The sequence below is a fragment of the Melospiza melodia genome, chromosome 4 (assembly GCF_035770615.1).
Source record: "Melospiza melodia melodia isolate bMelMel2 chromosome 4, bMelMel2.pri, whole genome shotgun sequence".
Lineage (NCBI taxonomy): Eukaryota > Metazoa > Chordata > Aves > Passeriformes > Passerellidae > Melospiza > Melospiza melodia.
Genome location: NC_086197.1, coordinates 74,831,894 through 74,848,213, shown reverse-complemented (window position 1 = coordinate 74,848,213; position 16,320 = coordinate 74,831,894). Strand labels below are relative to the sequence as shown.

At 34.5% G+C, this 16,320-nt stretch overlaps 1 protein-coding gene across 1 annotated transcript in view; it reads right to left on the bottom strand.

The window, feature by feature from the left end:
* Window positions 1-16,320, bottom strand: part of ADAMTS20 (ADAM metallopeptidase with thrombospondin type 1 motif 20) — an 86,452-nt gene that overhangs the window by 24,674 nt on the left and 45,458 nt on the right. The window contains exons 16-28 of the mRNA XM_063155191.1: window positions 15,517-15,612; window positions 14,139-14,305; window positions 13,900-14,029; window positions 12,709-12,835; window positions 11,816-12,026; window positions 11,163-11,327; window positions 10,317-10,481; window positions 8,474-8,596; window positions 7,510-7,617; window positions 6,317-6,481; window positions 5,803-6,090; window positions 5,298-5,459; window positions 3,690-3,866 (exon numbers count right to left, since the gene is read on the bottom strand). Coding sequence (XP_063011261.1) covers window positions 3,690-3,866; window positions 5,298-5,459; window positions 5,803-6,090; window positions 6,317-6,481; window positions 7,510-7,617; window positions 8,474-8,596; window positions 10,317-10,481; window positions 11,163-11,327; window positions 11,816-12,026; window positions 12,709-12,835; window positions 13,900-14,029; window positions 14,139-14,305; window positions 15,517-15,612 — 2,084 coding nt within the window. The remainder of the gene's footprint in view (window positions 1-3,689; window positions 3,867-5,297; window positions 5,460-5,802; window positions 6,091-6,316; window positions 6,482-7,509; window positions 7,618-8,473; window positions 8,597-10,316; window positions 10,482-11,162; window positions 11,328-11,815; window positions 12,027-12,708; window positions 12,836-13,899; window positions 14,030-14,138; window positions 14,306-15,516; window positions 15,613-16,320) is intronic.

The window sequence follows — 16,320 nt, the reverse complement described above, 5'->3', positions numbered from 1 at the left end:
CAGTTATCTCTGATAAGGCCTCCCTCCCATTTCCAAAGTTTCAAAAAATGAATAGCAGATGCTAACATCAAGATTTCAGGCAGTGGGATATTAATTTAATGTGCTGTATTGGCAATGAGGTATTTTGAAGTTCAACATTAGGCAGCAGCAGAAGTAGAGGTAAAAAACTGAAGGTGGTTTTGAAAACCAAGTTCACTGATTCTGAATTCCCTTTTAATATAAAAGATTATTTTTAAAGATATAAATACTTTTTACACATTAGAAAAAGTGAATGAAGGCACTTATACACAGCAAGAATTTTTGCATGAAAATGAAAACAAATAAATATTTTACATATGAAACTTTGGCCTGCTTCTGCTCCTGGAGAAATCAATGGGATGCCTGGCAGTGACAACGCTGGAAGGGAACTGGGACTATTTCTAAAAAGTAGATTCATATACTTAAAAATTAATAGCAGATTTCTTCCACTACTGCAAAGACAGAATTACATCTAAATTATTCTGGAGTAAGTAAGTAGAAAACCGAAGAACTAGAAAGACAGCTGTTTAAAGAATATTACATCATGCGTCTGAAGGGCAGTAAGAAATGACAGTAACACCTTTCAGAGACTTCAGGGTAACTTTGAAAATAATCCATTATTTTCATGCCTATATTCTCTGAAATCACAAGTAATACTTATGAATTACATACAAATCCTAAGAGGAAAAGAAAAAAACCCTTTTTTTTAATAAACATTTCGGACCAAAAAAAAGTTATCTTTTGTAAGGAGCTATCTATTCTTTCTAAAGAAACAAGAAAGGATGAGAACCAATTATATTTGAAGTTGAGACACATCTGGTTAAAATTTTCATGATAAAATTAGGTAACTACCAACACTCATACAAGAACTGATTGCCCAAATGAAATACAAAGCTTCCAAGGTAACATCAACTGCTACCACCAACTGCCTAAGCAGAAACCTTGCTGTTTGATACCTGGATCTTCAAGAGTTTTTGCAGGCACTGAAAAAGTACAGAGGACCAAAAATAAGATCAAAATCGTAGTTGTCTAAAAATGTGAGCAAACTTTCCTCACTATGGAAAGCCTGAAAGTATTGTTTTCCCATATATAAACAGCTTATTTCATTCCTCCAGTGAAATTTTGGCCAAAGCTTCCTAAAATCTTTAGAAAATATATAAAAATTAAAGGAATAAACCTTTAAAATTTGAGATTTACATTCCTCACATGCATTTGGACAACTGCAGGAATCAGGAACAGAGGAGCACACAGCCTTTAAGCTTTGTGAGGGTCAGCTCCAGTAGCCACTGACAGATACTATAAAGTGTAACAGCCAACAGCTGCTAAACTGCAGAAAGCATCAACCAAAATTCTGGATTCAAATCATAAACTGAACCTTCTTTGCAAGGGCCTTTTGTGCATTTACAATACATGTTTTATGTTAATTATGTTGTGTAAAATTAATAATAATATACTACAATTATACTAAAATTAATAATAATATACAACTATAATAATAAAACAAATGTATTTAGAAAGGATACTGCTAAAAGTCCTCTGTTCTTAAATATATAGTAATTGCTAGTGGACAAGTTAGAATCACAGAATCATGAAGGTTGGAAAAGACTTCCAAGATCATCTAGTCTTGTGTAACAGTTTCTGCTTAGGTTTTAACTCTGGAATCCCACTAGTAGACACAAAAGCTTGATGCATTGCTCACCTGGCACAGAAATATTACTCAATATTTCTATGAAAAATATAAATAGTTACTTTTCTGGTTCTTGCAATCTTACAGAGATGGGGGTAAATGCAGATGTGACAGGCTTGAGGACTTCAGCAGCCAGAGAGCATCTAGTCATTAACAGGTCCCTATATTAAAGCATATTTTATGCCAGAAATGTGTAAGATAGGCAGGGCCATGATCTTTTGCCAAACAAAAAAATCACTAGTCAACCATGGCTAAAAAAAGATGTTTTTACTAGGCTACAACAGTATTCCTGTGACTAAAGTTTTGCTGCTCCTTCCTTACAGTCATTCTTAATGAATAAATTCTGCTCTGCTTAAACAGCAACAAAAACCAGCTAAATCTCTGTGTTGGCAGCATTTAAACTAGTTAAATTATTTAAATGACAGCATATTTAATATGTGAGCCTGCTTTTATTTCCTGAATCTGCTATGTTTGTTTCTGCACCATGAGATGAAATTAAATCTTTTATGGCTTAACCACAGAGCTTGCAATTATATATAAAAGAGGCCTCTCTGTCTGATAAATAGAATCCATTCTAAACTTAGTTTTTGAAGGATTAAATTGGCTTTTTGTGTCACTTGAGAAATAAACCAACATGAAAATCTTTATAAAACTGAACCATACACAACACTTAAAATTCAAGATCTTACAGGTAATCTATTAATGTAGGGCAAACTGAATTACTCAGGGAAGAAACAGCTTGTGAACAATTCTTGATCTAAAAGGAAAACAAAAATTGAGTTCAAAATCAGTTGTATGCTGAACCCTGCTTGTCTTCTTGGCACCTGATGAATATTAATTAGCAAGTCACCGCTAATTATTTGGAAAATGGCTAGATAAGATAAACACAAACCCTAAACTCTGCTTTGTGTAGTGGAAGAAAGAGATAACTGTGGTAAACAATTAAATAAAACTTACATTTTACAGTCTCTTTGCAATAAATTATAGCCTATATAGCATTAGCAATTGTTACAGTTGAAATCAGACTTTTTTTAAAATGCTGCCATATTAATTCAAAGAGAAAAATTACATAATTTTATTAATAAAAAAATTCAAATAAGTATTGTCCCAGACCACTCTCAGAGATGTCAATGACAGGTTTTTTGCTGATTTTGATGGAACCAGAACTGGATCCAACCTCCTCTGATTGCCTTTATTCCCCTTAGAATTTAGCACAATAATCAATATTGTTGTCAAATTCACAGCTTCAAAATTGTAATGTGCTCTATACTGCAGAGCTTGCAATGATTACTTCAGTATGTTAATAATCTGCTAGTGGCAATTTTAAAGATTAATGGTGATTACAGTAGGCATTTTTACACATTAATAGACAGTGACATGTAGACAATAACATATTATAGTTACATACATAATTATACATAGATAACTTTAATTAGTCCCTGTTTTAAAACCACTAATATAAACTTTTATATACAAATGTACAAGTAATATGGAGCAAAATGTTTGATGATAGAATATAATATACATGGATGTGAGTTATTTTATACTTAAATATACCATAGGAAAAAGTTATGCACTAAAAAGTTTAGGGTGTTTTTGCAAATATAAATACATAGATAGTACTACAGCATAATTTACAGCATAAACTTATAAATTTAAACACATATCAAATTGTAACCCTTCCAAATGGAGCACTGTTAGGTACTGTTATGAGTTATGATGATTTCTGGTAATTTTCAAAATACTCCCTATGATGTTTTACAGACCATGATATTGTTCCCACTGAAGGAAATGGCTGTTTCTTATTCAATTCTATGACTGTAGGAACAATTTCTTTATAAAACTACATTGACTATATTCCACCTGCATTATTATTTCATTGTCATCAACTTTAAAAAATGACATAAAATCTTGTAAAAGACATGGGGAAATACAGCAACAGAAAGAACAAGAAAGCAAAAAATATTATTGAATGCTATCGTACCGATTTCCACGGTCCCCGATGCCAAGAAACATCACCAGGGCAAGAATGCACATTACATTGTGCCATGTTAGGTGGCTTGTCTAGAATTTCACAGTTTTGATCACCCAACATTTGGCCAGAGGGAAGCTGACAAATCACCAGTCTTGTCTTTATTCCATCTCCACAAGTCTGAGTACACTGAAACACAGAATTTTATATGCAATAATTGTTATTAACAGAGTCATCACATACCATCAAACCAAAATATATAACAATCATCAGTACATCATATTATTTACTATGTCTATTTCCATATTCCCTGGACACTCTATTCAAGAATAAGGACTTAAAGTCTAATCTCATGTAATTCCCTCACCAAAACCTTTACCAAATGACACTTTTATGGTTCATCAAGTGATTTTCTGAAGGAAGTCTCAGTAACCGATACTTCATTAAGGAGAAGTAATTATGAGAATATATGTGCATGTATCTCTTTCTTTAATACAAGGAAAACAGCGACATTTTTTCTTAAAAGTAGTTTTCCCTGCCAAACAGTGCCAGAAAACTCAGATACTGGGCACACTTTTACACAGTCCAGTTTATACAGACTAAGTGTGAAATACTTGTAGGATTTCTGTTTGCCTGCAATTCTTCATTACCAGTTCTCATTCCAAATGAGCTCTGAAAGTCAAGCTATAATAGTTCAAACCTTTTTATGGTATTCTCAATTATTCTAAATTAGGAAAAAACTGTATAATCTGCATGAACTGTATCCCAAGTCTATGCCTGTGGACAGAAAAAAATATGATATTTAGACTGACCTTGAGAACTGAATGGCTAAATCTGGCTAAAACAAGGAGAAAAGAGGTAAAACAAAAAAGTCACTCAACCAATTTTTCTTCTTTTTTCTATTCCAGTAACTGATATGCAAAAGTAAGAAAAGTGGGCAAGAATCACAAGAGATTAAATTAGAATAAATGCAAAAATAATCAGCTTTAACTCTTTCTGTAGCATTTGAGCAGGAGTGTGTGGTCAAGATATAACATCACACAGCATGGAGACTAACATGTCCAATAACACCAAATGTGTCATCAAAATGTTTTAACCCAGGCACAACTTTTAGATGCATGATCCTATCTTGATACTCCTAATTTGTAACTACAACCCAGTAAACACCACTACTTGCAGTTACTATTGTTAGTACCTATGAAATTACATGGAATAAAGCTTCTCTACAGCTTCTTATGCTCATTTTTTTTAGACTAGCAATTGCACTGTGGTTTTTCAGCATACAATCCAGCTTTTTGTAACAGAATATAATTTTCTGCATCTCAAGATACACGTTGTACAACAACTATAAGATTTGTTGATGTTGTATATCCTTAGCCTCACACAATACTTACTTCTTCTGGATGTATATTTACATAACTCATATTTCCACTACAGTTCTGGATTTGATCAAAGAATAAAGCTTACATAAACAAGTCGAAACTCATTCTTTTTAAATTTTAAACTCTATTAAATAAGTAAAAACAAGGGGTTCAGTTCCACTCACAATCACATAATTATGCTTCTACTTCTAAGCTTATGTAATAAACCATGTTTCCCTTGTAAGTGAAATGCTCTTACTTCTCCCCAGTTCCCAAAGTTCCATTGCGGGCAGGGTCCAGAATCACAGTGTCTCAACTCTGAAGGTTTTGTTGCCTCATCACAGTTACTGGCACTTCTTCCTTCCTCATCTTGACATACTACAACTCGGCGGTGAAATCCACCTGCACAAGTACTAGAGCACTACCAAAACAGGTAAAAATACATTTTGCCATTGCATGATCAAAGAAATGTAAAATATGTTGGTTAAAACAGCAGCTTGGTTTTAAGCCTTAACTCTCAAAACTGAACTTTTCAAATAAAAATAACTACTATGTAGAAGTATTTTAAATTTGAAATCACAGAAAAATTACACTTAGAATTTAATATATTCTGAATAAAAATAAGAACAAGAATAACAATACTTTTTAAAATGAATGTGCTTTTATTTTGACCAAATCTGTACTGCAATTACATTTCTAGAAATATTAACACATTAAATGTTAATGTGACAGAACAAATTAATATATCTAAAAAAATTTCTTACTGCTCCCCAGGGTCCAGTTCTCCATTGATATCCTCCCACGGAAGGACGGTTCCACTGGTTTAAATTGTCTTGTGGAGGGTGTATTGGGAGGTAACCTGTTTCTGGAAAATGGCTTGGATGGTCATGTAGTTTTGGAACATGATGATAAACTGGGCATGGTGGCATGTTACATTCTTGTTCCTTAGGAGGTCGGCCTTCAGGATCACAGTAATTCTCACTGATTTGCTGATGATAATTGACACAGATGACTTGTCTTGTTACTATTCCACTGTCACACGTAACCGTGCACTGACCAAAAGATTAACACAGTGTTTGTCACAGAGCATTGATGATTAATAAATATAAATTCATTTATATTTACTTTTGACAAGAACAAACATATACTTAGTGTTTTCAAGGGATGCAATTTCAATCATGCTTGCAAAAAAAGGAAAAAAGAACTCTCAATTTCTAAACAGAGACTTGGCCAATAATCTAAATACACACATTAAAAATTGTTACAATTAATACTTACAGGGGACCAATTTCCAACTTTCCACTCTCCACATGGGCTAAAGCAGCTTGAAATTTCAGCGGGTCGTGGTAAATGAGCACACAAAGACTCATCTGCTATCTCTCCATGAGCATCTCTGCAACTCACATAGCGAGCACGATCGCCCTTCCCACAGGATGCAGAGCACTGTCAGGGAACAATTCAAGGTCATCACATTTTAGGAGACTAAAACAAGATCATGCAAGCATCTAAAATATTAACATAGTATCTGTTGGCCTGAAACTGAATTGCATGGCCTTAATTCTCATGAAGCATTTCAGTGTGTATAAACAGATAGCATTTAAACTCTAACATAGAATAATTATGCAGTTGCAAGAAGCAACAGAAACATCAGTAACTTCCAGAACACTTTAGTTGTTACACAGGGATGCAATATTTACAGGAACGGTTAAAATAAAAACAGATATTAACAATCCATTTGCCATTATGGTTTGTATTAGCAGATTCCATTGAGCCCCTTCTGATGCCTTTATAGCTGAGAAGTTCAAGGTGTACTTAATGAAGAACGGCTGAGTAGCCTCAGTTTATGCACCCTTTACTGCTATTTAGTTAAAATAGCTGTGCAAAAATATAACTGCATCATATGCTTTGTTAAATATCTCAAGGGATTAACAGACACATCCACATTTCACAGAAGATTTTAAATTTTCTCATCGCTATCAAGTAAAACTAATTTTTAACATTATCAAAATAAAAACCTTGCATTGAAGAAAATTCATGTAGGAACTGTTTTACTAATGTTTATTTTACAAAAAAATGTCAAATTAGATCTTTAATGACTCCAGCTGTTTAGTATTACTATCACTAAAAAGATTTAAATAATATTTTAACATCAAAGATGTTCCAAATACTTAGAAACTGATCAATTACATTTAAAAAATCACTTCCTAGTGCGCTGCCAATGATACAAAAACTATTTCACTCAGAACCCCAGCTCCTAGGATTCCACTTTTTTTCCTGTTATTTTTCCTGGTTGAATTTGAAGCACAGAGTTTGCTGGAAGTGTCTATCCCCTCCTTTATTTTCTTAAGAACTCCTTTTTGATCTATCCCAAGCAGATTTCGGTCTGAAAAATATCTTAATGAAAGCTCTGTGGAAAAATGGGTGAATGAGTGGAGGGCTGCCCTGCAAGGTGTGAGTGCTATATTACATACTGGGGTCCATGATCCATATCTCCATTGGGTCACCTTCCCCACATGAACTAGAGGAAGTGAAGTAGTCCATAATTTTGTATTTTCTGGACAAGAGGGCAATTCACATTCCTGTGGGGGTGAGGAAAAAAAACACTTTTGAAATACACACTTTGGAAGAGCCAAATGTAAAGTAAAAATGGTTAGCTTTTAATTAACATGCAAATACCTTCTTTTACATTTTCCCTGGAATTATTCAAAGACCTTTCATTGAATTGCTTTGTTTCATTTTAAATGGAGTGTCAAAGAAAATTTATTTTGTCTTAAAAATGCATTAGCAATAACTAATAATATTGGCATTTTGAGAAAGAACAGTTTTGGGAAACTTGTTGGAGAGAAGGAGCATAGACATTACAGTTTCCTGCTTCAGAGCCACAGGCAGCACAGAAGGATCAAGCAAAGACAGTGACTGTCCTATCGTGTCCTTTATATCTTCAGCTACTGAGAATATAAATTTGCCCAGTTTCAGTCAGTAGCTAACAGGTACCACAATTAAAAATGCCAAGGATAATCAAATCCAGTGTTTGCACATCTAAGCAGAAATAAACTACACCAATGAACAGGCTTTTATGTTTAGAAGCTCATTAAAGAAGCCAGGTGGGTATTATTGATTAAGCAGGATGGCAAGCAGTGTCCTTACAATATTCTACACGTTGGAGCTACCGCCAAATAATCACAGGCCTTTGGATTCCTTGAAGCCATATACTCTACCAACATCACATATCAACTTTCAAACATCTCTTAAAATTACTCTTCTTTTACTTAATTCTCTAGGCAAAATTTGACTTTTGTGAAGAAAAGCATAGAGTTTCAGTATTTTGTTCTCATTTTAGAAGTGATGCCCTCCGAGTTCCCACACAGAGTCAGTAGAAAATAATTGCATTCAGACACTTTTGATAGAGAAGTAGAGAAGTGTTTTTTAACTTACTTGGCTGTCCCTAGGACGAGTGGCAGCACTGCACTCCCTGTTGTCGCTCAGGATTGCGCGGTACGTCCCAGTAACACATTTGACTGCACGCACCTGGTACCCGCGTCCGCATGTTACCGCACACTGTTGAAGGCAGGAGTTTCATACACTTGAAACAGAGCTATTTATAACCAAATTTCATTTTTAATTACATTTTCTACTTTGCAACTCTTTCTAGAATGAATAGGAATGACTACTGAGATGGTGCTAACTTCCTTTGTGGCAGACCATCAGGTACTTAAGCAGTGTTTGTAGCACACCAGTGAACAGTGCTTGTGCAGGACAAAGGCTTCCTCTCTTTCCCCTTTTCTATCCCCTGCAGTGAGTAGGCTGGAGGTTGGGCAGGAGACTGGGAAGGAACACTTCCAGAACAGCTGACCTGACCTCTTTAAAGGGACAATTCATACTCTATTATATCATGCTCAGCAATAAAAACTGGTGAAGAGAAAGTAGAGGAGGGGAAAGAGAGGAATAAGGAGTAGCTTCAAATGAATCACTAACTGCAGCTGTTAAATGTTTTTCTCTTCACTACAGAGTTTGACCACAGTGCACTCAAAGCTGTCACCTAAAACATTAGATGGCTGAAAATATTATGATGCAAACCCTATCCCTATAAATGTTGTGGTTCAAGCACAAGTACCAGTAAAAACCTGGTTGAGAAGGGCTGTTACCAGGTGGTACAACGGAAAAACTGCAATGAAAAATTCTACTCTAGTGACATAGATTGGTAAATTACTTATCCAAGCTATTTCAGAAAACTACTTTTATTCATAAGGATTCTATCATGGGACTGAATTAATCCTTTATTTAACTTCTGCATTTAGCTTGTAGGAATGGAAATTCACAGTCCTGTGATCACAAGATTACATTAAGTTAGATAACAGTATGCTTATCTCTAAGGTAAAAAAGTAAAAGAAATGTCTAAATTAAAAATATACTTAATTTCCAAAGGTATATTTATTCTGTATTTTAATAACAGGTTGTATATAATAAGATAAAGATCAGCTGCTATTTGGTTATGATTTCCCACTAATATCCAAGAAACACTGTTTCTTGGATAAGTATTCTACTGCTGGTTTGAATAACCTGATCTTAATAAATGCCACATGAAGTTGAGTACCTCATATTTTTATTAATTCTCATCTATTTACTGACAAACGTTTCCTTCACAAATTAATTCCCTTTTTCCTAGTGTTTTAAATCCACTTTGGTTTACATTCGATGAGTGTCACACAGGAACATGTTTTTCAACAGCACTTTCACATAAAGAGATAGCAGATCTTATATCACTGAAGATAAAAACAAAATGTAACAATAAAATACTAAGTCCTTTTCCCTGCTATTATTAGCATATACATTTCAATGATTGATTGAAGTGTATTGTGGATTGAAGACTGATCTGCACCAATTGAAGTATATTGTAGATTGAAGACTGATCTATATTAATTAAAGCTACCATTTGAATATGCCCACTTACCTATAAATACTTGGTCTTTTACCTGTCTTGTTCATCTGAACAGTTTGCTACCCTAATTTTCATTATTCTGGTGATGTATTACACTGATGTGTAAAACATCTTTGATATTAAGGTTCAAGACCAATTACTATTTTAGGCATTTAACTTCTATATGGGTGTTCCTAAATTACAAGTTAGATAGCCAATAGGACCCTGCAAACAAATATGTGAATCAATTCAACTAAAACAACTGCGTAAGATTCAAGTAGAATGTTTAAAAGGTATTGTTTTGTGATTGCTTATGGCCTGAACTATAAAACAAGAAGCCAGAAATCCTTATGTACTCACTGATCCCCAAGGCCCTACTTGCCAAGATGCACATTCATGAAGGTCACATGGTGTTATTGACTCTGGTCTGTCATTTGGGTTACAGAAATCATCTCTCAGTTGTTCATCATTAAGTTGGCACCAGACTTGACGATGCTTCATTCCTTTGCCACATGTCACAGGGCACTGTAAAATTATTATAAACACCAGTTTGCAGAGACATGAATCTGCATTAGGGCTTCAATTTCTTTTAATAACTTGTTCATAAATAAACCACATAAATAACAAAAATATTCCATGAATGTCAGTAGTTCAAAAAACCCTATTTTTTAATGAACTTTTCATTTCCTACTAAGTTCAATTCAAATGCTAATACAAAGAAATTACTATTAAGATTCTGAAGCTGCAAATTATGAAAACTATGTGCAGATCATTTATTTCCAATACAGTAACAGTGCATATATCACAGTGTTCACTGGAAAAATGTTTAAACTGTCCACAATTATTTTATATCCATCTAATCTATAATAAAATTATTACAATTCTATTAAACAGTTGGCTGTATAGTTGTCATTGCTTCATAAAAAAGGAAGGTATGCAAATTACTGCAAATATATTTACTTTACATATCTTCAGCACCTCATTTTAATGTAACAAAATTAAGGAGAAAATAAATTCTAGGAGTGTTTTACAGAAGTTCTCATGCCAGTTGTAGATGTGTGATGTGTTTCAGACAAATTATAGGACTTAACTTTCACAACCATGTGGCCCAAAATATAAAACAAAACCCCTAAGCACGTAATGCCGCTTATTTTAATACCGATGACCAGGACCAAATGTACTTTAAGTTTTACCAAGCTTCATTACCTCACTCCAGTCAGTAACAGACCAGCTTGGACATAAGAATTCATTGCAGCTCTGCGTTACAACTCTTGGAAGTTCCTGGCACTCTCTGTCAGGAAGATGACGTCCCAAGTTGTTCATACAAAAAGCTTCTCTGGTTCTGACACCTCTTGCACAGCTCCTGGAACACTACATAGTTATGAAATAGGAAACAAGAAAATAAAACCAGGCCAAAATACATTACCAGTCTTAAAGGTAAAAAGATGATAAGGATTGCACTTGACAAAAGTGTCCTCCATTTAATCCACAGAATGCTAATATGTTCGTTTGAGATAAATTCAGCGCTTTATATAATAGCTCCAAGACAAAGCTCTAACAAAGAACAAAATCAAAATAGTACAGAATTAAATTATTAAGCAAATAAAATATACACCTTTAATTACCAGATCTTTGCTGCTAACATCCAAAACCAGGCTGCAAACAAGCTGCCCATTCTTATAAAAATATAAGGAAGTTGCTGAAATATAAAGGCTGGTATCAGATGATTCTACATATCTGTACTTGTCAAACATTGTTTCCTCTTAGTTACTAAAGTAAAAACATATAGAGGATTAAAAATTTTGTATGAATGCTGACCAGAAGTGTAATGGTACAATTACAAAGTTTTAAATCTGTACCTCTGACCATTCTGTGTAGTGCCAACTTCTTAACGTACAGTCACCATGGCAAGGCTCTCTGGCTGGTGGTTTCTGCTGATCAGCACAGTACTTATCCTCCACTGGAGCACTGAGTCCTCTTGCAATAGAGTACTTCATGCAGTGGATCTCAACAGACCGATGTCCTGGGCCACACTTCGATGTACAGTCACTTTTGCCAACACTGTGCCACCTAAAATGACAAACTGTTACAGAAAGCTCAAAGAATGTACCAAGAATCATAATGTAAATATAGATATGCATTTTAGGGAACAAATAAAACTGTAAACCCTATCTCATGACTGGATTTTAAAAGCAATATAAAAGAATTTGACTCATAGGCTGAAAAGAAATTTTTTGAATTTAAAGGATTTCTTATCTTAATCTCCTAGGTGACCTTGAAAAATGTAAGGTATAATTCTAACTCTTCATCGTCTGAATATTTCAGTGTGGGCTATCTTGGACTGCAAAAACACCAGTCTGTTTCAAATTATTTCCAGTTGTGGATACAATTCTGGTGGAAAATGTATTTAATGCAGCAATACAAGTTTTTGTGCCAGAATATATAGAACAGATTCACAATTCTAACACGAGATCTTGCAATTTACCAATAAAAATTAGAAAAGACCCTACTTCTATGTGGACTTGATAAAAGGTAAATACCATGTACGCGAATTTACAAAAGGTGTAAATACCATGTGTAAAGCCACTACACCAACAGATTTAAGGAAAGCAAGGAGGGATGGGAAGAATGAGGAAGGTAGAGAGGAATGAAAGGACAGAGGATAAAGCAATCTGAATTACCTTATTTCAATACCAATCAATAAAACCACATAAGACCACAATAACTCCAGCAGTTAGGAACCTTTTTTTACCTTAATTCACAGTCTGTATTACACTGCTCGAAGACACTTGGTACAGCGGGTATAAGTTCACATCTTTGATCAGACACTACCACACCATCACTTCTACGTATACATGTCATTCTTCTTCTTCGAATACCTTCAAAAAGCATCAGAAGAAGTAAATAAAGGGCTAAAATAAGAAAGATTGCCTTATGGGTTCCATTCATCAGCTAGGAACTGATATGCCCCATTAACACAAATTGCTGTACACTGCAGATACTGCATAAACACACTCCTTTGTGCAGCTCACTACATTCCAGGTGGAGAATAGCCTTTTCCCATTACCTTCTCCACCTCCCAGCTGTCCTAGAGTGGTCTCACAGGATATCAACTTCCAGAGAACTACAAAAGTGCAACAGTGCATTTACTCATCAGCCTAAGTATTCCAAGCACATCATGTATGTTCTGCTAATTAACATATTTCCTAAACCACCACGTTAACTTAGACATTGTGATCCTTTCCCTTAAAGAAGCAGATAAATTGATCACCTAAAAGATCTGGAGTTCTGGGAGAAATACCTCAGTCGACAGTTGTTCTGCTTCTCTAGAAAATGAGCATGTATACAACCAGAAGAAACTCATCATTACATATTTTCAGGCTTTTTTAGCACCCGCTAAGAAGAGTATTTGTCAAAAATCTGTGTACATACACTTTTATATACACACATTTCATAAATGCTGTGGCTTTATTTTTATACTGGAATGGCCCAGAGTGTAACAGCTTAAAATAGTCAAATATATCTTTAAACAGCATCGTCCCATTTAGCAGATAATAAAAAAAAGACAAATAAATGAGTATGAAAGACACCAGACAAATCAGTCATCACCTGGAAGTGGTGTAATGGAAGCCTAATGAATATTAATAGACATACAATACCACTTTATAAGAATATATTAGATTTGATCCAATTGCTTTTTAATAAACTGCTCCTATGTCTCCAAATGTAGGTTTGAATATAGAATTGTACTGCATAAGTAGTAATAATAGCCAAAAACAATCAGAAGCTGTTCTGTCCTTAAAGGCTCTGTGAACTTGAAGGATATTGAGGGTAATAAGTCTCTCCCTTACAAGTAATGGTGAAAAGTCACGAACTTAAGATGAGTCCCTTCCCAAATCCCATCAGGTGTTTGGTTCTGGTGAAAAAAACCACTTCACAGTACCTTGGCACATCCTGCTGCAATCTTGCCAGGGTCCATAAGGATCCCATGTAAAAAGATCACTTCCATCTTCTATCGGGACATTGAATGAATAACGCACATCAGGGTTGTATAAATTCCCTACACACAAAACCTTGATTGAGATAAAATAATAGCTGTTTTTCAGTGAATTTGAACATAAAATTATGAACATAATGATCATGTAGGAAATTTTCAAACTTCTGAGAAAAGTAAACACGCACCTGTAAGGTTAGTTCTTCTTCAACTTTATCAGTGCTGTTAATTCGTTCTATGGTATTGTTCGAACCACTGTACTCGAAAATGGCTCCTTGTACATTGATTTCTCTTTTTGACATGCTTACAACAAAATTTCCATTCAAGATAAAATTTCCGTGGGCATCCGATAAAGCTGCAAGTAAAATAAAATATTGGAAATCTATTTAGTTAAAAGGTTCTATCAATAAAACCTCACCAACACGTAGTTTTATTGTAGTCAATGTAAAAAGTTATATCTAAGAGTTCAAATTAATGAACTCAACCCTAATAATCAGTACCTTTCACCTGAGCAGTGGTCATGGATTTTCGAAGTCATGCATTTTCTCTGCATTATAGCAATTAAATAATATTTTTTCTGCTGAATTGCTGACTGCAGTCCTAACTTTTAAATTTGACTAGGTTCTGCCACTGCAGAAGGAAACAGTAGTTATTGGTATTTCTGCCCTATTCTACAATCCACATCCTTGTATTTGCTATAGCTACTTCTAGTGAAGTGGGTTTTAAAAGTAAATTTGAAAATAAAAATAAATTATTAAGCATTTGTGATAGTAATTTAACACAATGACCTATCTGCAATAATAAAGATTAATGACAAATTAAACATTTTTTAAATAAGGTAAAATTTGTAGTACATGGTGCTATTCAGGCATTACTACATTTGAAATGGAAGCTAATGTCAGGGGGGAAAAGGTTGTCTCTGGGCAACGGGTGACAAGGGAAACATTTCGAGAATTCTGAAGTTTGTTGGCTAGGATTACAATACAAGAAGAGACAGAAGAAAATATGCTTCAATATTTTTTCAGGCACTTCAGATATAATGTAACTACTGTGAAATAGAACAACCACGATTTTTGGTAGGAGGTACTTATGACTTCTTTGTTTCCTACACACACTTGCAAATCTATCAGCACGTGACAACCTTTATACTCTTTACGTCCCAGACATAATAGAAAAAGAGAAATTGAGACAACTGGTAAGTTTGCTGATGGTCAGACTGTTTTGTTCATATACAAAGTAAATGCTTCCAAGATTTAAAACAACAAATACCTGCTTTATTCCTGAACTCACTTGTGGCATTCCAATTAACATCGTGACAACAAAGTAAAGAATTGACAAAACGATGCAAGGTGCTATAATTCTTATTCTCTAATGAATGAACGCACTCATCTAAGAACTAGAAACCTTAACATCTTACTGATTTAGAGACCCAGACAAATGAATTTACAAAACAGTTAGATATTTTCTCCAATGTCTTTATCAGATTTCTCATAATATACATCCAGAGCAGATCTCTGTCAAAAGCACAAACCCCATTCATCCATGTTGTACACAGGAGGCTTTTACCAAGGTAGTTGTCATCCTCTGGTTTCCCTGAGTAGCTGTGCTGTTGAATATCAATGTTTGTTGCTCCTTTGGGAATATTTACTACAACATTGTAACCTGTAAATACATTATATACAAAAATAGTCAAGTATTAGTACATATGAAAATAAATTTTGATTCACAAAACCCTACAGTGCACCAGAGACAACCAATGCCTCTGAATGCCTTCACATGTTAGATTCTGTGTTCAGATATGTGAATTCAATTCTTCATCACTAACTTAAGCTCAATCTATTCAGAAAAATTCCTACAGAGCAGAACTACTCTAGAAGGCAGTCAAGTATATCAAGAGAGACTTGGGAAACACTGTGACTGCTCACAATTTAAACTTCTACAGAAATCTGGGTAAGTCACTTAACAGGAAATATCTCCATTCCCTCTTTACGAGATTTTCTCTCCAAGAGAATTCCAGCATGCTAAAGAATAAATCCTAAATACTAGGATAATATTGCAGTGTTGCAGGTCATATGCATAGGTAGATACAGCTGTTAAACTAGCCATGCTTGATTCATCTTCTTCTGCTTAAAATATTGAGTGCACTCCCTTCAAAATACAAATGCTTCACAAATGAGTCACCATTTCTTGCAGTATCTCCAAGTAATATTATGGCAGCCTTGCCACCAGGTAAAAAAATAATATGCATCAAGATCTACTTTTTAAAAATCGTGCTGCACATAAATCTAGGTTAAAAAATCCAGACATGTTTCTCACAGATGCTAACCATGAATTCGAAATACTTACAGCTGAGAAAAACTGAGTACAGCA